This window comes from Calliopsis andreniformis, chromosome 10 (genome assembly GCF_051401765.1).
Source record: "Calliopsis andreniformis isolate RMS-2024a chromosome 10, iyCalAndr_principal, whole genome shotgun sequence".
NCBI lineage: Eukaryota > Metazoa > Arthropoda > Insecta > Hymenoptera > Andrenidae > Calliopsis > Calliopsis andreniformis.
The window spans coordinates 19,927,220-19,950,688 of NC_135071.1; the positions used below are offsets into that span (position 1 = coordinate 19,927,220).

The window sequence follows — 23,469 nt, forward strand, 5'->3', positions numbered from 1 at the left end:
AACGTCCTTCAACCAATTGATGCTCGTAGAAATATGTGAATCGTTTCGAACGTTACTCTATATAAAAAATGTCTGAAAGTCTTGGACCGTCCGAATCCCTTGGGGAAGGTCTCGACAATGATAGAAAAAGGTCGTACGACTGGCGATAAATTCGGGCCGACCTTAAAGCTCTACCTGTCGCTACTTGTAAACGAAGGTCATCGATCGACGATTTAGGATGATCGTGTGTATGTACAACCGTTCTAAGAATGTACGTCAACGCGAAAATATACGAAAGATTGCATGAAACGGTGCTTTCGAAAGTTCACAACTCTTACACTTTAAATGGTACGTCCCTTCCATATCTGAAGAAGACGAAAAAATTATGGACGAGGCACCCTCGCTTCGCAGAGGGAGAAAAGACTCATTTACCCTCTGCTCTCTCTTGTGCACTTTTCTCAGGGAGATCACACACGCACGCGCTAACCTTTCTCTCGCTCTTTCTCTCTCTCACACACTCTCTCTCTCTCTTTCTCTCTCTCTCTCTGCTGCCCCTGTTCTCTCCCTGCGATTTTTATATTCCATTCACGGTTTCTCCTTCGAGCGTTTTTTCCAACGTCTCGTTTGCAAAGTAGGGAGAGAAAGGGTGGTTCGCGGTGGAGGTACAAGTGCAGCTAGGAGTGCCGGATTAAGGAAGAGAGAAGGGATGATCGTTTTGCGTCTCGTTCTTTGAGAACGTTAGTTTGGTCTCGGAGTCCAACGACTCGTGACAAGTTATTGTATAAAATAATCGGGGTGATCCGAGTCCTTCTCAAACCTCTTCGCCTCTTCCTGCATGCTCTCCTTGATCTTGAGTATGGCCGCTGACTCGGTTTGATCCTGCGAATCAACCAACACCAGGCCGGTTACACGTAAAAGGTCAGGCAAGTCACCGTCTCACAGGTAACATCTTGCCCGTTTTCTTTGGTCTGCTTTCAGCGTTTTCACCAGCGAGTCGAGACTGCTTCTTTAGCCAGGCAAATTGGGTCGCGTAGAAGTGAAGAACTTTGTTCGATAAGAACGACAGGCTGAACACAATGCTATCAATCGTGCCAAGGGAGAACGCAGTAGAACCTTCGATTAGTCGTCTCAATTATTCGGTGCAATAACGATGAGAGTACAACAGAACAACGATTGAGACTAGGAACTACGATTGGAGCGTTTGGGGAGGCAAATTAATTCATTCCTTTTTTTTGTGAAGTTTGTATCTTTAGGATAAGCTGTGTCCCTCGGTATAAATTCGTGAGGAAACAAAGATTAAATATCGGGGAAGCACTGTACTGAAAAAAATAATGTAATAGAACTGGTCATTGAGAAGGTGTTGCAGGTTTGATGCAAGTGTTGAACCGATTAATCGAGGTTCTACAGTGTTCGGCAACGACAGGAGAGAATTCGTCACGACTCGCTGATTTCCACGTGGCCTCGGATCAAAAAACGCTGACATGCTGCGTAAATAAATAGCGCAGCGGTGACGGTGCGTCGTGAAGGGGCTGGGCTCGTGAAACACAGAACTTAAAGAGAGGATATGAAAGAACTAGGAAAGAGAAACGGTTTTCGATATCGGGAACCGTGCGAAGAACGAATCGTGGTTCCACAATTTCCAAGGGCGCTCTGACCCACAACACATGGACGTTATGTAAAAAAGTGAAGCCCGTATCGAGCAAAAAAAAAATTCACACAAAGAAAAAAAAGAGAAAAAAATAATTAGACAAACAAAATTTCACTTGCGCCATTATCCGTGCGCGTCGCCTGCCCCCCAACTCACGCACACCTCACCGAGCGAACGACAGAATCAGAATATTATTTGTAAGTTAAGAAAAAATCATGTAAACAGAGAAACTCGACGTGTCATCCCTCATAAAGTATCTTTTTCTAGAAATATATGTCTTTTTATCCCTCTTTTTGCAGATTAAAATACTTTTTTTTCTTTTCATTTTTGAATCGTGTCTCGATACGATCTCGCAATCCACCAATCGCTTTGCGTTCACGCATCCATGTGCTACAGGTCAGTACAGGCTAGTACTATATACAGCTATCAGATTTCAATTGTTTCTTTTTCATTCGCGTCTCTACAGGTATATATTATATATTCCTTTCGCTTTTCTCACGAACCATCGTTTTACGACCGTTTAGTATATCACAAAACACTGTGTTCCACAGTATTATCCCATGTATATTGTACTACTAGACAGCCGGACATTAATGATATCCTAATTTTCTTAGTACGTGCTCGGTGTTAGTGGCAAAACTCGTGTATCTACAGGCTGTTCAATGACAGCGTGTCAAAAATGTTAAGGGATGATTCTAGGTGCCAAAATAATTCCAAAATAAGAAATAAGAAAATTGCGCTTCAGGCCTTGTTTCAGAATTATTAAAGGTACATCTGAAATGTGAAGTACTGAGTGTGAAGTATGTCTGACTTGGATACATAATCTACTAGCCAGATACAGACGTGAAACTAGAGTGAGGCATGTCAGACACAGCCGTATCAATAGAATAACACGTGTCAGGCACAGCGATATCAGTAGAATAAGACGTGACAAACACAGGCATATCAGTAGAATAAGACAACTCAGACACAATTGACGCGTACTTAGGCGTTTCTGCATTAATTCTGGGACGAAGCCTGGAACGCGATTTCGTTATTCCTCATTTTGGCACATACAATGACCCCTCAAAACTTCTGACACCTATTGTCGAACACCTCGTACGCCCTGGTACATAAGCAACGTTAAAACAAATACATATAGACTCGCTTCAAAAAGCCAATGATAGTTAAGTGCTCTTTCCTCTCGGTGAATAACAAATACAACAGAGATTGCACAGCGTGATACAATTTTGCGGTGTATCGTGTTAAAACATAGACATGTTCATCGTGATTAGGGAACAAAAGAGAAAAAAAAAAAAAATTAGAGGAAAAAAAGAACGAACTGTGTCCCGAGACTTGAATCCCTCAGCGACGAAAGAGAAGCTTCTCCGAATAAAAGCAGTCTTTGAATCTAGCGGCGGTAGGTCACGCTCCGGTTTCTGTGTCGAAGCTTCGACTGAATTAGCCACTCGACTTATTAATTCAGAACAGCGACTCTTAAATCGACGCGGATACTGGGACGGCGAACAAAAATATCTGCTCGATCGGGCAACTGTGATCGGTCGAGAACGCAATGTGAAACACAAGTGGCATGTGATTACCAGAGAGCGTAAAAACTCGGAGGAAAATAAAAATTGCACGAAAACAGATAGTCATATATAAACGTTCTAATAGCCAGCACCCTGCGGAATTGAACGCAGCAAATAAAAAAGAAAAACGCAATATTATCAGTGTAAACAGATTTACATTTATTGTCTCGATCTCCCCTGGCTTAGGCATATATCTTTCTTCATCTTCTTTCTTTCTTTTCTTTCTTTCTTTCTTTTTTTTTTGTTTTTAATATTTCTCGCCATTCGCCTGTTCGTGCGCGGCTTACAACGTGGGCCTGTGTGTGCGTGTGCGTGTTTACGTGTCTGTTATATGTGTGTAGGTGTTGTTAAAAGTAAAATCGACACTGAAAAGTATGATTCGCTTCCACGTATGCTCGATCGAAGCACGCTCTCTCGAAATTCGTGGGAACAGGGAGCGCAGGACGCTCTCCGTCCTATTACAAAACGAAACAAAAAGGCTACTACTACCACTATTCGTTTCCTTATCGTTAACACAATTTCTCATCGTGCCGAATTTGAAGCCCCAAATCGCGAAACCTTTCGTTCGATATTCACGCGATAAACGTTCCACTTTCGCGTGTACTCTTTGAGGGAGAAGATACATGGATCCTATAATGTATATAGCGGGTGTCGTCGTCTCTCTCGCTCTCCTTCCTGTGTCGTGTATGTGTGTGTACGTGTGCCTCCTTTATCCCAATTGAATGAATATTTACGCATTAATTGGCACAGTGAATACTCCAGAACAACGGCAAGCGTTCATTTCTCTAAACGACGCGATATTACAGGAATTACCGAGAACTAATACAGTCTTCTTTCACGGCAACGTTCGATTTCCTCTTTGAACTCGGAGCCGAAAGGAAATGGCATGGTACAGAGATGCCCCCGGTAATAGTTACGATTTTCATCTCGCGCTATGGTTGGCTCGTAATATTCCTATCGCTTCTTCCATTTCCTTGGCGCGAATGGGTTTCTAAGGTTCAGATAGGACAGTCTCGAATGCGTACCCGAAAAACGTAAATAGGACCGGAGACCTCTGTATACGTGTACAGTGGAACCTCGATGAACCGGTTAGACTCGATCCTGAACCTTTTCTAACAATTCTAGTATTCAAATATAGAGTTCAAGTCTCTACCGATGTTCTACTGTACCCTCACTGCCATTGCGTAGCGAATAAACGTATTTCTGGATAAAAAAGAGACTGGGAATAATCGAGACCCGATTAATCGAGGTTCTACTGCATCTCGTACGACTAGCGGTGAGAGTTTTTCGAGTGGTTGACCTAGCTCTAATCGAGTAGTACAAAAAGTACTGCGATGCCTTGGAAATTGTCCGGGATTTTGCCTTTGAAACTGAACATCTTATCTCAACCAGTTCTTGGAACTAGCGAGTCTCCTTCGTATCTAAAATATACAAGAATACACCTAAGGCCTGTTCCACAGCTGAGAACGTTTATTTCAATAAACTACTGAAAAAAACCACACTCTGAATTTCCTAGAAGATCTGCCACTCCTACAAACTGACCAGATATCTTCCCTCGATCAATTTCCAAAGCAATACTGTACACAGAATTTGCGCTGGTAACCCGTACTTCCTCGATACAAAAATCCTCGTAGCGCCGTAACCCTTCTATTAAATGATAATGTTATAATTATTAAGAGCCGTGCTTCTAATATTACGTATGGTATATATTTATATATGTATATATAAAAGGATAAATGCACCGTAAGCTAAAAAATAATAAAGAACATGGCACGTAGTGCCAAGTATTAAGTGTCTCTCGAGAAGTCACAACCGTGCTCTTGGATCATAGATCTTGATCGTTCTCGATTATCACCATCGGTTCTTGCCGATGCTCTCAGAGCATGCACACGCAATTAGCGCTCTCTCCCTCCCTCTCACTCCCTCTCTCTCGCTCTTTCTCTTTCTCTCCTCTTATAACCGTTTTTTACACGCACACACACGCATAAATATATATATATATTTTTATATTTATATATATATATATTCGATCGATAGTTTCGTATTTTAAGTTAATTTAAAGACAACTAACAGCAGCACAGTATAGTCCGGTACTGACCTATAACCATATTTTTACGGACGGATGGATTCCGGGAGGTTCACACGATATTTTCTCCATTATCGACCCGTCTATATACTTATTTCGCTCTCTCTCTCGCTCTCTCGCTCTCTCTCGTTGTCTGGTCGCATTTGTCTCGTTAGGTTCAGTACTTATACACCGTCTACGACTCTTATTCCATACAAAAATAATTACCGTTATATATATAGCGTCTGTAACCATATGCGTACGTTACATATATAACACCTTCCTTTATTATGTATATATAGCTATTTTTTTCTCCAAGTACTCTTTCGTTAAGTTAATCGCAAGACCATTCGCTTCGCAATACTCAGCGGTATGTCATCGTTTCGACTGAACGGAAAAAGAGTAATGAAAATAAAGGAAAAAAGATCGACATAATCACGGTCTAAAACAGGAACTTACAGCGTATGAAGAACTCAATCACAAATTAACACGGTCTCTTCTATATCAATCTAATTTCTAGTAGGAACTTGGTCATAGAAAAATTGTCGAGCGATTAGAGGCTACTGGCGCCATCTATCGTTGTATATCTTATACTTTTTCGTATTTCGGGAACCGATCGTAAGATAACTCCAATGCAGATCTGGCAAATTTGATTCGACTTGATTCGATTTGCAAATGCGTTGCATGGTTTCGAATATAATACATTTATGTGCAGCTTTCTGTGAAGGCACTAGCAAAAAAGATAGCAAGTTAATAATATACACGCGAGATATTGCGATGTCAATGGTTGCGTGAATAGATAGATGGTACGCAAACTTGTTGCTATCGAATAGCGAATTGTGAGCAAATAATGGAGGGACTCGATCAGAGTTCGGCTGATTTGATCACCTCATTACAGAGTTTATAAATCGATCGAAATGAATCCTACTCGAGTGGTTAGGCAAGCATGATTAATGAACACGTTTGTTGACATGACAAGGAGACATCTAAGAGGGGAAAAAAAAGATAAATAAATAATCACACAACTCGAAATCACTTTCGTTTGACTATACGCCACGGAAATCTCGTTCGATCAACACCGTTTTGCAGTTATTGTTTTGTCATGAACTTACATAACCTATCTTTTTCTAACCTAATACTGCTCAGACACCTAACTCTATAATGGGATGAAAAATAAGCCACACAGTCGCTAGCTGGCAATCCAGCGGTGCAATTAGAAATAAAAGAGATTGATGAGACAAATGAAAATTAGATGAAAGAAAAAATAAACAAAAGAGAGGACAGAGAAAAAAATTAGAAATCGATTAACAATTATGCGATTGATAATCACAGTAGTTCGTGTTTTTCAGGCACCTTTGCTTACAAGCTAATGTTCAAATAAATATAAATAACAGACGTTGACGATGACAAGAGTCGATAAAAAAAAAGGACATCGTAATATCGATAATAAAGTGTATAGAAATAATCGTATGTATATATATATATATTAAAAAAAAAAAAAAAATGAAAAGAATAATAAAATCCTAGTCTGCAACCTTGTGAGTATTTAGCAAAGCATATATATGCAGATATATATATACTTTTAAAATTGATATAGTGTATGCTGCGCGGGCGCATATAGTTATGATAATTTGAGTATCATAGTTGTTTTTTTCGTAGTAATAGCGTAATGAGCGCTTAAATGCTAACACCTAATCGATTACGACGTTAAAACTCGACGTTTTGCGTATGATCCTCTTTTCCACATTGCGTGATTAACCGGGAAATCTACGGCATCTATGAACTTGGGGCTGGATCCAAGGCGACTTGTGACTTTTTAAAAAAACTGTCGGAAATGAACAGAAGGCGCACGTGCGAGATTACTGATTATACTTTCTTTGATTCAGAATTCCTACTCACAATTCGAAATGTAAAAAAAAAAAAAGGAGAAATAAAGTAGTACCGTTTGTGCGCGGACGGTTAAAGGATTCAATTATATTACATGTATAAAGTATCCCATAAAGCGACTGGTATTCAAATAAATAAGAGATGATGGGGTCAAAAATAAAATGGCTTTTAATTTGAACTACATGGAACACATAATTTCTTATTAATTTGCTAGTAATTTTTAACCATGTATTTTTATATTGTAATAACATTTTTTTCTCGAAATATGAAGGATTTGTATTGGGTAGTCATTTTTTTCTCGACTCGAAAATCTCTTCATTATTCTACATAGTACACTTTATGGAATACCTAGCATACTATCATACCAGAGTTACTTCATACTCTTTATTTGGATAAAAAGTGAGTAGAAAAGTCAATGAATGAACATACTTTTTATAGATATTATTTTTCTCCCAAGACTGGTTTTTTAATGCAAAAAATGTGTTCTACGAATTTTTGAATTATTAACGTATATCTATATTTAATATTAAATGTTTAAAAAATCTCATGATTTTTATACCCACTTTATATCTGTATCATTAACTGTATTGTTAGTATGATAATAAGTTAGACACTATACGAGCCAAACAATTATGACGATATTAGATGCGAGTAGGTAATCTAAATTAAATTTCCCAAAAAGCCTATATGATTAAAGAGGGCACTTTGAATTCTGGTAAAATATTGGTAACTTTAAATAAGCATTAACCAGGTTGATTGGAGTAAGCTTTAGGATAAGATTTCTAAATGTAATAACACCCAAATTATTTTAATGGAATAAATAACTAACTGTCTCACGGACAAAAGCACCTGAATCTGTTAATTGCTGAATAATTAGAAGAAAGATAATTTACGATATGAACTTATATGCTTTAATGTGAGTTTTATCAATTTTTAAATTGTCAATTTTGTATAAGTACTGCTGTTTCTATAAAATGTTCATACAATTGCCTATTAAAATAAAGTATAATTGATATATCACTAAATTAATGATTACATATAAGTCCATACTAACACGTCGAGTAACTGTCATAGGGAATTATTAAAGAACCTACTAATACTTACATTTTCTCCAGGACCTCCAAAACCACCCAGATTATAGTCACCCATTCCACTTCCACTGTCTTCCCGTGGTGTTCCAGGACCACCATTAGCTGGACTGTTTTTCATTCCATCAAGACCATCACCATTTAAAACAGGACCCATTGTGTTCGGTCCCATAGGACCCATTGGACCACCTTCTGGTCCGCCACTCATTGGAAAGTCCTGATACAAAATTAATTGATTTATCAATAACACTGTAAACTCTGTGCTTCGATAAATGAAAATAAATGCTAGGTATCAATAGATAAAGTAAAATATGTTGTACTTACACCAGGCATGTTTCCTCCAGGTACAGGTTTCATCATGGTATACATATTTTCGCCACCACTATTACTACTATCTTGTGGGCTGGGCATGATTGGTGTACCTGGACCAGGTGGACCTGTTGAACCAGGTGGACCTCCATAATTACCAGGCGATGACGATGAATAATTCATTGGCTAAAAATAAATCAAATATACGTTTTCTTCAAATTTGAAATGTTATTTATTATACGTTATAGGGAGTTAGCTTAGTTGTAGTCTACTTAGTTGAATCAATAGTTATTTGCTTACCGTGGATGTGTTAGGTTGCCACTGCTGTCTCCCACCTGGACCAGCCATACTCATTGGTGGCATCCCAGGACCTCCTGGCCCTCCTGGACCTAAACTACTGTTAGGAGGTGGTCCTCTTATACCTGGCCCGTAACTTCCTGGTCCCATCGGACCCATTCCAGGTCCTCTCGGAGGATTCATCCGTGGGTTCATAGGATTCATACCTGGAGGAGCTAGTAACAAAAACAATCTTTGATATATTTGCTTCTAAATACACGAATATTAATACTGTTCTAATTTCATGTTAATACTAAATACTAATCGTGAATTTTCGGACTAAAGGCAAATCATGTGAATTTAAGAATTATTCAGCATTAGAACCAAGTATCGTAATTTTACCCTTTCTCGTTTTGAGACATGAATACGAAGATCATGCTTTGCCGAAGTCGGGTAACGTAGTAAGCGAGTGGATGGCATGCTAATTTGTAATTGCGGCTACACAAATTAATGAAGTAATTAAGCTCATGCAAAGGATGAAAATAGCGACTACTGAATAACTTTTGCAAGTTGTTGAGCTTCAAAATCAGTAATGAAGAGAGAGAAGTGCGATATGTGCCAAATACGTAACAAACAAGACAATCATTCAGCTGATACATATTTAAATAAAATGATCACACTACGGTACAGCAATATGTGCATCGAATTAATTCAATGTAAAATAGATCGTTTATACAAAATGTTTCGATTAAAAGTCATCATTTTTTACGTTTTTCATCATATACATATATTGATTAATAATTAATAATTTTCAAATGAGTTTTAAATCTGAAGCATTTCAGTGTTTATGTGTTTAGTTGACATTGCACTTGGGTGACAATAATTCATAATTGTAATTAAAAATTGAGTAACTTTGTTAGCTACAATGTGGTTATTAAAAATAACATTATTTACGCCTCCTACATAATACTTTGCAACTTTTGTTTGAAGTATGTATTGATTATTTATATAAATGAATTCAGGCATGAATTACTTTTTCTAAATAAAGCTGAATTCATTTTATGACATTTAATGAATGGTATCTGGCATACTGGATGCAAGATCGGGTGAGCAAGTATTTTGCAAAGAAACAAAGCTAGTGCAATTATTGATGAAAGTGAAAAACAAAAACTTCAAAACGAGCAGGAGAAAAAATAAAAGTTAGGCTTGACTAAGTCATGTGAGTGTGATTTGGTTGCTGGGTTGCTTCCTACCTTGCCACCCTACAAATTCTCCAGCTTCGCCTGAGGAACACAAGAGCACACATTAGTACGGCAGGTAGGTAAGGTCAGGTTGATGGCGGTAAGGTCTAGTTACTTTGCGGTCGCATAGTAAATATTGTTGTAAATACATTTTGACTGTGAAAATAGACCATTATGACGAATACTGAAAAAATTGTATATACAAACACTAATTTCAAAATCGACCTCTAATTTTCAAGGTTGAAAATCGTATTTGTGTTAGTTTCTCCGCTAACATGCTCATTCGTAAAATAGAATAATTAGATAAAATAAATATTTCAATGTTTTATATCATAGCTAACAGCACAATATTTTCAGAAACAAAATACTGTCCAATCATAAAGTATTATAAAAACTCAACAATGCCTCTCGTGTACAGTATATTTTTTAAATTATAAAATTACTTGGACACATAATTTTTGAACGCCGAAATCTATTCTAATATACGAAAGATAGTAGAAGTGTGTATTTATGTACTACATTATGTAAAGATTGAACTATAAATTATAATTGTTTAATTAAAAAAAACTACACCACTGCATGTAACTAGACAATTCAAAAACCAATCCACTCCACATCACAGCAATCCAATCCACTTTTAATAATTACTGATTTATTTATTGCTGTGTGGTTTTTGGTATGCATGCGTCTATGCCATTCTCCTCTCGCAATTATTGTCAATGCCAGAAAAAAAATCAATGTGAATCTAGCATATAAATGAACTCTTACCTTGCCTAGTTGGATCCATACTATTTGGCATCATTGGTTGTCCGGGTGGCTGAACAAAAAAAAAAAGACTTGTAAACAAATATTCGGAAGTTATTTTTACGTGTACATAATAATTATACGTACTCCATTAAACTCATTTGCCATTTGTGGCATACGTACTCCAGGTCGTGGTCCAGGGGGATACCGAGGACCCATAAACTGCAACAAGTTAAAAATTTTCACAATTAAGTAATCACTTAAAACACTGCTGTATAAAAAAACTCCAAAATTATAAATCACAGCCATTGTACGCCACAAAACTGACACAACAGGCAATTGCAATAAGCAATTAATCACACGTTAGGCTATATATTTATACTTCGATGAAAATCATCATAGTGCACATTATGTATATGACATATTAATGCACAAATCAGATTATAGATAATAAGGGTTCATACTCAATAAAGAAAGGGTTGCAGTGTTCTGAAATAAAAGGTACTTTTACTTCAAAATCTTACCTTAAGAATACATGATAATTAACTTCTTAAACTATATGGTAATTGCATTTTCTTACCTTACATAACAATTTTGACAGGACTATTCTGCATTTACTAAAACTAGATATGCACAATAGCCGTAAATTTTATTTGATAATACTATAATCAAATACTTTTTTATTTTTAAACAGTGTTGATGTATTGTGTACAAGAAATCTATTAAAGCATAAATAGCTTGTGCTGCAAAGAAACATTATATGTCGCATCCATTGAAGCATCCTCAAATGAATCCTATTTAAATGTTTCGTTAAAGATTTACAAGAACATAGGCCGAAGATTATAGAGTAGAAGTATGTTTGATAGGGACGAAGCAAATTCGAGCAAACAGTCATAGGTACACAATGATATGGTATAATGAAAGTGGATTGAGTGATTTTCCATGAGTGACAGTGTATGTGTCGAATGAGGCTTACCTGAGTGGACATCATCTGCGAGTGTGGGGGCGGGGGTGGCTGGGGGTGCTGGGGGGATGGCTGTGATGAGGGGTGTGTGGGCGGAGATGGTCGCATTGTCGAGTTGTTCTGCAACAAGCAACGCAAACGACAGACATGTAGCAACACTGCGATCCAGGCAACAGCTAGACTAGAAGGCTCGGGTATGATTGTGTTAATACTATGTTGGTCAGCACCTTAAAAATCTAGAAGTTATAATTACGAAAATGAAATTTTTACAATATTATACGGAAGTTTTTAATAAAAACGATACCGTTGCAACTTATGCAGTTGAAACGATACTGTTTCGTAATTACGACTTTATATATGAAATGTGGTACTGTTTGATGACATTTCACTTCACTTTAAAACAAAAATTTTACAATATAATTTATATCTTTCACTTTATACAGATATTTCAAAGTAAAACTGCATTAATAGTATGTTTTGTCAGCTTTTCTATTCTCTTATTGTACCCTATTATTAAGTCTATACAAGTAGTATCTACAAAAAATTGTGGTTTGCTTGTATTGGATACTAGGCTACTGTCTAAGCAGGCTTTCATATTAAACATATTAGATGTTTTAAGAAATGCAACCTTAGCTGACATTCACCACTTTTTTAGCACATGATATTTATGTTCATAAGAATCATTGCATTTTAAATATTACACGTACGAAATTAGATTACTCTGAATATTAGTACATGCTTCCATTTTAATACTTTTAATTCAAGATAGTAACATTCATTACAGGTCTATTAATCAAAATGTTAAATTATGAAAGTAGATTAAATTTCTTAAAAAGAAAAAAAAATATGCGAATGTTATTATAATTCAACCAATAATGCAACTCATAATCTATTGATTCAAGAGATTTTTTTAAGGTTTTTGCATGAAAATTAAGTCAGCACAAGGTAGAATGCTATTGATTGTATACCTACTATATAAAATTGTTAGAACTAACACTATTTTCTAACATCTATACAAGTCTTTCCTGCTATATTTTGGAAACCTGACTTATGCAAAGAGGAGATCAGAGAATAAAAATGATAGAGGAACGCACATACAAGTGTTAGATACATAGCAGAGAGAAAGTAAGTACACAGATACAGTGTAGACAAGCATGACAATGAGATCCTTATTTAATGTACACTTGTTTCAAAACTGATATACTTTGATTATGTGTACATTTCATATTCATTAGATATAATCACTAGAGAGTGTAATATTATGTTATTACATATTATTTTGACTGTTTTTTTTGTTACATTTTAACGGCGATCATGTTTTTTGTAACTATAGTCATTAAATATGATCCATGTAGTGCATTTATGTAATTCAGCTTCATGGGTACACAAAAACATAAAAGAACTATTTCCAGCTTAAAGAATTCGTGAGAATATTTCGATTTTTATATCTAATCTGTTTCGTTATTTAACACATATCAAGCGTATTGTCGTAAAAAAATATTACAAGCTTTGAATCAAGTGTAGAGTTGCAATGGATGAAGAGTTGTAACTAGACATAACAATGATAACAAATATTTGTACATGTTATGTATATACATATACTTATGAACACTATTTAGTAATATGTGTATCTATATACAGTCAATATATTTTCTTCATTTGCTCTAGACTTGAAATAATAAAATGTATCTACTAATTATACTATTAAAATTTGTATTCAGTTTAGACATGAATGTAATATGTTAATTCACTTATATATTTAAAAAATGCTCACTATGAATTCAAAGTATTTGCTTCTTTCCTCACTTCCCTCTTTATGTAATTGTATACATGTATTAATATATGCACATAATATACAAAACAAACAGCAGAATTTTCTTCAGAAATTTTTTTCTAGATTTTAATTATGTCACTTTGAAGAAGAAATATTTATTATACATATATAAAAACTTACTGGAAAGAATGCAGATGGCATAGGACCACCAGGCATACCATCATTGGGTGGCATCTGTCCTATGGGAGATGGCGCTGGACCAGCATTCTGTAATTATTATATAATTATCCAACAGTCAAATCAATAACAAACAATTAACTAAAGCAATTTATAGGCATGTTCAACTTACATGAGCAATGCCATTTACACCATAACCACTGTTCACAAAGCCCTAATAACAAAAGAAATTTTTAATGAAAACGCATAATACTATAATTACATTCATACAATAATGCAAATATATACTAACATAGTCATGGAAAGCTTTGGCCTCACTACTGTGTTCACAGGAATCCCGTCGTTCTGGTGCTGCAGAGTATAGGTCCCAGAATACACTGAAATATTTTATAGTAAATTATTATATCTAGTTATTTATACATATATATAAACTAACATAACACAATGCTTACCACCACCAAGAATGTAAAAACCCAGGTGGTTCTCCAAGTGTGATATTTTTCTCCCATCGTATCTGTATCACAAAATGACATACAATTAGAATAAATCTAAATTGTTTATACCAATAGCTCGATTTGGAGTAAGTTAAAATGATTACCTCTGATAAGAATGTCTGTGCTGCTTTTTGTGCGCCAACATGCAATAAATATTCATACACGTACAAGGCTAATCTGAAATGTTACAAGAAAAATGTATAAACTGTATGAAAACAAGAATTCATAACATAAATCAATATTATTTTAAGAAATGTAGAAAAAATGACATGGAATAGACATATACTCATGACCCTTTTTTTTTCTTCAAATACTATAATATTTACATATGCTACAATTCACGCGTAAACCATAACACGGTAATTGATTCCTACTCCGATGTCTACGTAATACGTTCTATTTTACATTTGCATGAATGATCGAAAAACTATCTAAAAGTATATTCTATCGTAAAAGAAACAGTAATACGCAACGAGAATTTTTCCTACAAAGAATGAACTTCCCCATGATAATGTACGAGGAAGCAGCGCTACCTTATCGAATGTCATCGTATCAATATTTTGCGTATGTTGCTCCTTAGTTTGCAAACGATAAAAACATGGCGCCCAATCGGCCAGGCTCGAGAGACAAGTAATTCTAGCGAGTCATAGCGTGCAAGTCGAATTCACGAGAAAGCAGGTTGCAGAAGGCTGTCAGGTAAACAACTCGCCTTCGCGTTTCTCTCGAAATAAATCCGAAGAAGCCGATCGTCGAAGCGGTTGTTCGAAAGTCGCTGGAAACTAGTCCAAAGGCTTGCTATTTCGAATCTCCTCAATCTCCCGTAAAAATGACAAGAAGTCACGCGATAAATAGACCCATTCGTCATGTTTTCTTGCCGCGATTCATATCGACGTCTCCCGAACCGAGGGCTCCGAATTCCGGAGCGAGACCGATCGAGAGCTCATGAATATTCTAATCAGCAATCATTTGACGAATCCGATTCACCGGTCTCAGACCGACCAATACCTGGTACGCACGCTCGGCGAAAAGAAAAGAAAGGAAAGGAGAGAAAAAAATGGAGTCACTGGTCGATCAATCGGCAAATTTTTTGTCCCCCCCTTCCTTCAAAGAGACATACAACATAAACGAATACGTACTTTTCTCTCGCCTGAGAGTCCGAAGGGACCGTGGACCCCTTCCCCTTCGCGTACATTCTTGAAAACTGTCAATATCCTCGGCGTAAATAGAAGCACTTGCGTTCCCACTGTCCCAATGTCCGACACTGGATCCCGCACCGATCGGGGCAACAAGGAAGAACTCGAATTTTGTAACCCGTCGTGTTCCCTCGGCCTTCGGCAGGAGCGATGCAGGTGGTATACGCGCACGCACACACTGATGTTCCCGAACGGAAAACGGAAAAAAAAGGAACGAAAGAGAGACGAGGCGAGACCGTGAATCGTTCCCTTTCGGTCACACACACGTCACGAACACGTCGCGCCACAGCCGCGGCCAGCAGCCTATACTAGATACAGTACTCCTCATCATGGCTCGACGAATTGCGGACGCATGACCGCGGAACGAACGCGCGTCGTCATCGCGTTCGCAGACTTCGCGCTCTTCTCTTTCTCCCCCTTCCTCTCGACCAGCAGGATAGGACAGCTCGGTTTTCGCAGTTTTCCTTTTCCCCGACCTCCTGATGCCACCTCGCGGTGGCCTAATACGTGCTAATACGTGTCCAGGGGCGCGTCCTCTAACCCAAGCGTTGCGCTCTCTCGGTCACTTCACTCTCTTCGCTCTCTTCGCTCTCTTCGCTCTCTTCGCTCTCTTTGCCTCACTTCACCTCACCGCACTCCCCTGTCCCTCTGCTCATTAAAGATACGGACGAATGCCACCACGTTCAAGTTCACTTTGAGAATACCTCGAAACCCTTAACGATAACGCCGTCGACCCGATACCGCGTCCTTTCGTACTATCGGTGCGCTTCCTCGACTGCTATTTCCCTCTCCTCTTTCGCGTTCTTCCCGTGTTTTTTTTCTCTAGCCGTGGCTACCTATCCGGTAGTGAACGAGGACGAGGCGCAGTGTCGCTTTTACACACGCTCTCGCGCGCGCGTGACACGAGTGAACTTATTTCGTGTAAACACGCACGAGCCCCGGAATCGTCCTCTCTCTCTCTCGCTCTCTCTCTTTGATCGTGTGCTCGGTGGGCTCACGTACACACGCGAGCAGGGACACTGATAGAAGCACCGGCTGTCGGTCTCTCTTTTCCTCTCCCCCTCTACACCGCGTCAGTATGATACTCGAGGGTGCGCGCGCAGCTATTGCTTTTCACGCCAGGGACGTATCAGGTCTGTGCCTTTTGTCCGAGTTTTACGATTTTCTACGTTCGTCGACCGACTCGGCGAATCAACTATTGCGATTCTTTTTTCAGAGTTGCTTGAGTTTCAGGGTGGACTAGAGCCTTGTTTAATCGAGTCTCAAGTATTTACGGTTCTTTTAAGTCAGAGTTGATGATATTCGGTGACACTATGACGAAAGGTCAATTTAGAATTGGACTATGATTTAATAGTATTTCTCTAATAAAAATATTCATCGAGAAGGTGTTGCAGATGTGAGTCTTGTGTTAAGCCAAAGTCCTGCTGCCTTTCTACCTTACAATTTCTTTCACTTTTTTATATTTCTTTGTATCTAGACTTCTTGTATATTCAAATCTATTAAATATCGGCACCTTTCATTGTATATCTTTATGTTGAACCTACATTTATGCGTTTATCATTAATCAATTGAGGTTTTGTTATATACCGCTATGATCGATAGAGAACTCCTTCGTTCAGGCAAATAAGTAAATGGTAGAAAAAAGTAGATAGGGCTTTAACGAGTGCACCTGTTAATGCTACGTCCCTGATTGCAACTCTACGTGCTATTGGATGCCGATCACTGCATGCAGAGTATATACGTATATATACAGCACGCATACGTTATACAAGCTATCGGCGCATGTACACCGATAGCGGGGATAACCGAACACGACCGAACAGTACCGAACATTGCCGATGCAAAATAGCCGACAATTGACTGAGCGTCGAGGGGTCGGGTAGAAAAGAGACAAGCCATTCCTTCGGGTGTACAGCTTCCCCTTTCTCAATTTTATCATGGAGTTAATAAGCCATTGATTTTTCTGTCGAACGATACAGAATTTTTGATAATTCGTCGTTCCCTCGACGAAGAACGAGAAAAAGCAATTATGATTAAAGAGATTGCTCATCTCTGTAATAGGTTCGTCCTACGTTCCTTATCGAATGACCAGAGTTGCGATAAAATACTCTATGGAAAAAAAATCGATTTCCACTCTTTTTCGTTTTATTAGTAGAAGATTATCGCTTCCTGAACTGAGAAATGGAACTTCCTTAAGCAAAATCGCATAATCATTATTGCAGCTTTCGCAATAGCCTTTATTTTCCCATTTTTATCATTTTAACACCATAATTTGAGTCTCAAAGTTACAGATGATAGGCGTAGGAGGTAATATTTCATTAATTACGTCAGAAGTATTAAATACTTACAATTTCTTCAGTTTCATAAATTCCAATGGACGGTCCAGGGACAATTACGTGGGAGGAATTTCTTGAAAATGCTGAAAGTTTCGTGAATGTGTCAAATAAACTTGCAGATGGATGGGAACTGAAGGGTAATAAGGTGAAAATTGCTAAATAATGATTATAAAAAAAATTGATACAAATAATCTAATTTCTAATTTATTATTGATATCTTTTTTCTGAAGCAGCGAAAATGTTTACATAATTTGCAGGATATACCTGGGCAAGCATATGTTTCTCGCCAAAGGAAGCATTTTATTGCTGACAATATCGATTTCTCCAACTATTCGTCGGTAGAAAGCAACAGTTTCGAGAATGATTTGAATTTCGAGCTAAAACAAGATCCATTCGAGGCCCCTTCCATAATCGAAAAACCATTGGTCACAGAACATCACATCCTATGGTCAATGAGTTATGGCGTTCCTGTATTATATTTTAATGGATGGAAGTCAGGTGACTGTACTGTATTTAATCAAATATTTTCATTAAAGAAAAATACTATGAAGAGTAATTTATGATTCCCTTCTCTCGTATTTTTCGAGATCGCGATTCATTTCTAACAATATATTTTTCGAAGCCTGATGTAATATGTTTTTAATTTAATAACGTCTATTCATCAAAATATGAAACTTCTATTACAATCGGTCTCTGATCACCACTAGACCTTAATCTGGTATATACCGACTGTTGGAAGTGGCGGGCGACATAATGCTGATTGTTCCTTCGATTGTAGCCTATCTCGAACTAGGCTAAGCAGCTAGCAAAGAGAACAAGAGTGACTAAAAAAGAAGAATACAAGAAACAAAGGAAATCTACGTTTTACGAGATGCATAACCCTTTTCTTCAACCTATTGCTTATATCTAAAACTCAATTTCTTCTGTTTCTGTGTTATTGTATTCTTTTGATGTCATTGATTATTGGTTATACCGCCAATTTCGATCGAAAATCAGCTTCATAAAAAATATTTCTCTTATAACTAAAATTTTTTTCGCTATTTCTTTTCTAGTGAAAAAATGAAGATGAAATAATTGTACATATACGAATTTTTATTGTTAATCATTGAGACTGTAATAGTGTTGAGAAGTAGAACATTTAACACAGATATGTATTGTTCTCTATAGATTTTCCTGGTATTAATTTAGTGACTGTGGAAGAAGCTCAGTTACTTGTTCCCGGTGCAGAGTTGAAGTACATGGAATTATCGCAGGCCATGCACCCCATATTAAATACACCATTTTTACATTTGCATCCTTGTATGTCTCGTGAACTTTTACAAGCTACAAATAGAAGGTAAGCAGAGAAATAGAAATTACATGTTAAAGTGTTTATTAAAGGGAAGATTAACTATGATATTTCTTCTAGCAAGAACAAACTGGTGAGTTGGTTAAGTACTGTTGCTCCAGCTGCACTTTGTCTCAAGCTACGACCTGAATACTGCGAATTGACTTTATAAGATACTCCAATAAAGTATTATAAGCCAAACACAGTTTCTATGCAGTATGTCTTATAACTTCATTAAGATTTTGGTTCAAATACCTGTAAATAAACAGATAATATAACTCCTATCAAAGTCAAGCTCTCGTCCAAACTCACAGAGTTTGTATTTTCGCTCTTTTTGTTCTCTCAATTGCAGTTTCATAAAAGTAATTAAAATTTCGGTAGATTCACTGTCGATTTACCGCCTTTGCGCAGAGAATGCGCGCTGATGATCGGCGGAGCCTTGGCTCAAACGGCGACACACGATTGGACAAATTGCCGGAGCAACTTTCATGAACGCCAATAGCATCGTGCGGCTCATGATACTCGTTCTTTGCTCCCCTCTTTTCACTTTCCCCACCACCCGCGCGCTTTTCGAACTCTTGGCTCAAATTACATGCTCCTCATTGTGGCACAGTCCCGCGACTGTCATCGTACGGTATACACGAAAGCATGATACACAACGAGTGAATCGCCGTGTTTGCAACGAACCTTTCGTTTCTTAAATCAAGTTGAAACAAGCCTGTAACAATTCACACGTTAAATCCACACGATCATCTTCGCGCGTACGTTCTGTTGCAAGCATAAGCAGTGCGAATTTACTGTGCCCCCAAAGTGTCCGAAGGAAAGCCCTTCGATAAAGCTGTTACAGGTAAGAGACTCAACTTACACAACACATTTGCGAAACTCACATTTTTACTTTTAGTGTATGTATCGAGTTACACTAGAGAGATTAAGATCAATTCTAAACCTAGGAAAGTTCATGTTTATTAGTTCGTTCAGGATCACAGGTGTCACAAGGCGCTAGGGTCACACTTTACAACCTTACTCCTTGCAAACAACTGTATAAAAAACAGACCTAGTATAGGAAAATTCTTGAAAACATATCTCGTTGCGCTAGCCTCTTGATAAGCTGGATATTTTCAATAAACATAGAAAAACATGAATTTTGTACTTCGAAGCTTTGCAGTTTTAAAGTATGTCAGGGATCAAATTACATAGGAAAATGCAAAAGCGTCAACCAACAATAAATTTGGGGGGTGACGCTAAAGCCTGATTTCTATTAGCGTTTTGGTCCAATCGGTATTTTATATCGAACAATCTGTCCTAATTATCGGCCGATCTCGAGATCAGTAGATCGAATCTAGCTAATCATAGCTCAAGACGAAAAGTACTGTTATTCTTGTCGCGCGAAAGTAAGCATCCAAAGGGATACAGCGGTTATTATTCGCGTTTCTGGTCAGTGCGTTGTACCCTGTGTCTCGAAATGCAATCTGGATCTATTTGTGCATGGTCAAACAGTTGCGCTACGATCATGCCAATGATAGAAGGTACACACATCTGTCTCTTTATTAGATGCAAATGATATGTTGACAAACGAGTTAAAGGAAATCGTTTAGTCTCATTTATCATCGGCATTAGGCGTATTATGTAACTTCTACTGCAATCGGTTCGTTCGTTAGCTGAATTTTTCAATTTTAAGAAAAGTTGATGCTTAAGCAGAAATGACATCATCATTGGCGATTATAACGGGAAGATCTTCGAGGTTAAATAATTGCTGATTATGTGTGATATAATTAATCACTTTAGATAACGTGGAAATCATCTATTTTTGTTAGTTTTTCAATGAGAGGAAAAAATAAATGTACACTTTTTAACTTATTTGAAATTCCTTAGCGCGACAAGGAAAGCGCAGTGACAGGATTGTTGTAGGTTATTTCGGTGCATCAATAAATATCGAAATAAAAATGTCTGAGCTTTTGTTTAATTCACTTTGTGTCCGACTTCTGTTCGTTGGCAAGGCTAAGGAAATAAAACGTGCCGAGCACGACGTAAGATCTCTTTAAACATATCAGTTATTCAAACGTGCACACTCTTGGCGCCTATTAATTTTATCTTGGAGATACGTTATCCTCCTGTAAATCATCGTTCATATATTTTATCTCTGTTTTTCTTCTTAGAGCAATTGTTTCAAATAAATATTATGTGAGGTAGCGGGTATGAGAATGCTCTTTTAGTTTTTTTTCTTTCTGAATCGGAAAAAGTTGGAAGAAAAGATTGAAAAGTAGAAAAAATTTGAAAATAGTGGTACATACAAATAAATTGCGTTGCACAAGAATGCAATTGAGTTCATGAATCACAATTATCTGTGTACTCTATTAGCGCTCGCTGATTTCATGCTGTTTCTAAATTGTTCGAATTGAATGCACCAAATGATGCGATTCCACTCTGTAGGAGATACTGTTACAAACTACATAGCGTGGTCAATAACAATTCTTTAATTGATTCATTCAGGGATCGTCAAAGAGAAAAATAGTTACAGGTTACTCGAAATTGAAAATTACGACCGAAAGGCTCCACTGAAATTGATCAAAGGATCCGTGAAAAATTGATGATTATAGCACTTTATAGTATAAATGTGCCGCGACTGAAAGTAATTGGCTAATTCAAGTTTTAAGAAGTATTATTACGACGTACCTGAAAGTACTGCGCATGCGTAAAGAACGAACAATTTTCTAAGTCGAAGCGCGCTAAATTTGACGCAGTTTCGTGGGCGTTTGATTTCGACAGTACAATATTTCAAAGCATTTAAGAATTTCACTTCTGAAAATCATTCAGAGGCCATGCATCACTTGTCTTCTTCTTCGTCCTCTCAAAAGGCACCGAGCTTTTCGCTGTCCACCTTTGGAAGCTCCTTTCAATTCAGTTTAAAAATTTACCTGCGTCATATAGGACAAGCAATTTAGCGATATAATTACTTGTAATGAATGAAGGGTAGCATGTCCCCATTCGATTAAAACTTGCACCAGAAATAGCCCATTTGCCCGATTAAACCTTACAATAAAGCATTCATTTTAGTCAGTTAATATGATAACGAATATAGAGTATCCTGATTACATTAAGCTTATCGATGCACTGTACTGAGAGTTCTGCATTACTATAGACGTGTAAGTCGTTTTTCATCATGACTTATCTATTTGTTTTTTAATTATTATATTAATTGAATTCATTATTTGAATTGTTTCATAAGATAGGGCATCAGGTTCCAGTTCGCGAATTCAGCTAGCTATGAATGGCCCGACTTGCTTTGAATGTGTTTATGGAAAGTGTTCGCAAAAGGACAAACCCGAAGTTTCCGCCCACGATTCGATCCCATCGCCGCTTGTGTATCATCAGCTGATTGCGTCACGGTCCGCTTCTATAATAGTTCATTAAATTGCCGGTAATTCGTGGTTGTGGGGCTATTTTATGTAGTATAAATGAATGAACATTATATATCGCGTAACACTTTGAAGCCGATCCATGTTGAGGCCGATCTAACATGCATCGAATCCCAATGAGGATTGGATCCTGATCGATCCTTGGAGATTCAAAGCGAAGCAATAGTTTTATGGAGCCCTCTAGAATCATAGATATTTTTTCTTTTTTAAAAAAGCTGGATCTGAAGGTTGGGTGCACGTGGACTTGTTTAGCATTTTAATTAATGGACTCTTCTACCCCCCATAAAGTGCTTCATTAATGTGTTGTAGAAGAATACTTTTACTATACTTATTTGTTTCTTGGTGCTTAATCAATGAATCACCTATTGATTTTCAACAAATTTTTTAATAGGAGAAACAAACTTTTAGAAAACAAAGCTCTGTTTGTACTCTCAACTTCTTCTTTCATGAGAAATTAGTCTGTATCTTTATAGGCGAAGCAATTCCGTATAAAATCTGTTAATCTCTGATTCTAGGGAATCTAATTTTCACACGTTCATAAGTCGCAAGAATGAAACGCGTGGTTCAACTTGGTCAGTTTCTAGCCTCAAGTCGTTTAATATTTATGAAGCTGACACGAAGACTTTACGATCATGATTATGCAAGGACAAGTAATTGCAAATACGCGTGAACGAATAATTATTCAGAATGCTGTTCGTATGCTTATTTACAGCGAACAACTGATATCATTCAGCTGTTATGGAATAATGATCGTGGCTCATCAGCTTCTTCGATTATTGAAGTCTAATTTCTCAGCTACAAATGAAACAACTAATTTTTAACGTCAGACTCTTTGCAAATCTTACTTTCTAAGCTAGACAAGAAAAAAAATCGATTTTTTTCAGATTGAAAAGTACTGACTTTTTGTTGGCATGTCTTTCAGCTGAATGGTGGATGCAATCTCTTGATGCTTCCAAATGATATGGATGCTGAACACTTCGCAA

General features: G+C 37.3%; 2 protein-coding genes across 9 annotated transcripts; one reads left to right on the top strand and one right to left on the bottom strand.

Annotated features, from left to right (window-relative positions):
* Positions 1-652: 652 nt before the first annotated feature.
* Ssdp (Sequence-specific single-stranded DNA-binding protein) lies at positions 653-15,542 on the bottom strand. 3 transcript variants are annotated; one of them, XM_076387954.1, is made up of 14 exons: positions 15,351-15,542; positions 14,319-14,391; positions 14,173-14,234; positions 14,013-14,097; positions 13,893-13,934; positions 13,724-13,810; positions 11,782-11,889; positions 10,953-11,027; positions 10,830-10,878; positions 10,074-10,103; positions 8,845-9,056; positions 8,560-8,730; positions 8,252-8,452; positions 653-858 (listed from the first exon to the last, which is right to left on the bottom strand). In XM_076387954.1, the coding sequence occupies exons 1-14, from the start codon at positions 15,404-15,406 to the stop codon at positions 754-756; spliced, it is 1,356 nt and encodes a 451-aa protein (XP_076244069.1). In that variant the 5' UTR covers positions 15,407-15,542; the 3' UTR covers positions 653-753. The 3 variants fall into 3 exon arrangements, with proteins under 3 accessions (XP_076244069.1, XP_076244070.1, XP_076244073.1); XM_076387955.1 differs by lacking the exon at positions 11,782-11,889; XM_076387958.1 differs by lacking the exons at positions 653-858; positions 11,782-11,889 and adding an exon at positions 6,759-7,085.
* On the top strand, positions 14,808-19,276 carry Atg10 (Autophagy-related 10). Of its 6 annotated transcripts, none has more exons than XM_076387961.1 (5): positions 14,808-14,910; positions 17,767-17,888; positions 18,001-18,241; positions 18,911-19,079; positions 19,152-19,276. In XM_076387961.1, the coding sequence occupies exons 2-5, from the start codon at positions 17,781-17,783 to the stop codon at positions 19,240-19,242; spliced, it is 609 nt and encodes a 202-aa protein (XP_076244076.1). In that variant the 5' UTR covers positions 14,808-14,910; positions 17,767-17,780; the 3' UTR covers positions 19,243-19,276. The 6 variants fall into 6 exon arrangements, with proteins under 6 accessions (XP_076244076.1, XP_076244078.1, XP_076244075.1 ...); XM_076387963.1 differs by lacking the exon at positions 14,808-14,910 and adding an exon at positions 16,486-16,540; XM_076387960.1 differs by lacking the exon at positions 14,808-14,910 and adding an exon at positions 16,590-16,803.
* The last annotated feature ends 4,193 nt before the right edge of the window (positions 19,277-23,469 follow it).

Bases quoted from the DNA above. Each gene is read 5' to 3' on its own strand.
- Atg10 (XM_076387959.1), top strand. The intron at 17,889-18,000 runs GTGAAAATTGCT...CATAATTTGCAG, and splicing joins GGGAACTGAAGGGTAATAAG to GATATACCTGGGCAAGCATA. The intron at 18,242-18,910 runs GTGACTGTACTG...TGTTCTCTATAG, and splicing joins TTTTAATGGATGGAAGTCAG to ATTTTCCTGGTATTAATTTA.
- Ssdp (XM_076387954.1), bottom strand. From the start codon at position 15,406: ATGTACGCGAAGGGGAAGGGGTCCACGGTCCCTTCGGACTCTCAGGCG. The intron at 13,935-14,012 runs GTTAGTATATAT...TTTTGTTATTAG, and splicing joins CCAAAGCTTTCCATGACTAT to GGCTTTGTGAACAGTGGTTA. The intron at 859-8,251 runs GTAAGTATTAGT...GTTGATTCGCAG, and splicing joins TTGGAGGTCCTGGAGAAAAT to GATCAAACCGAGTCAGCGGC.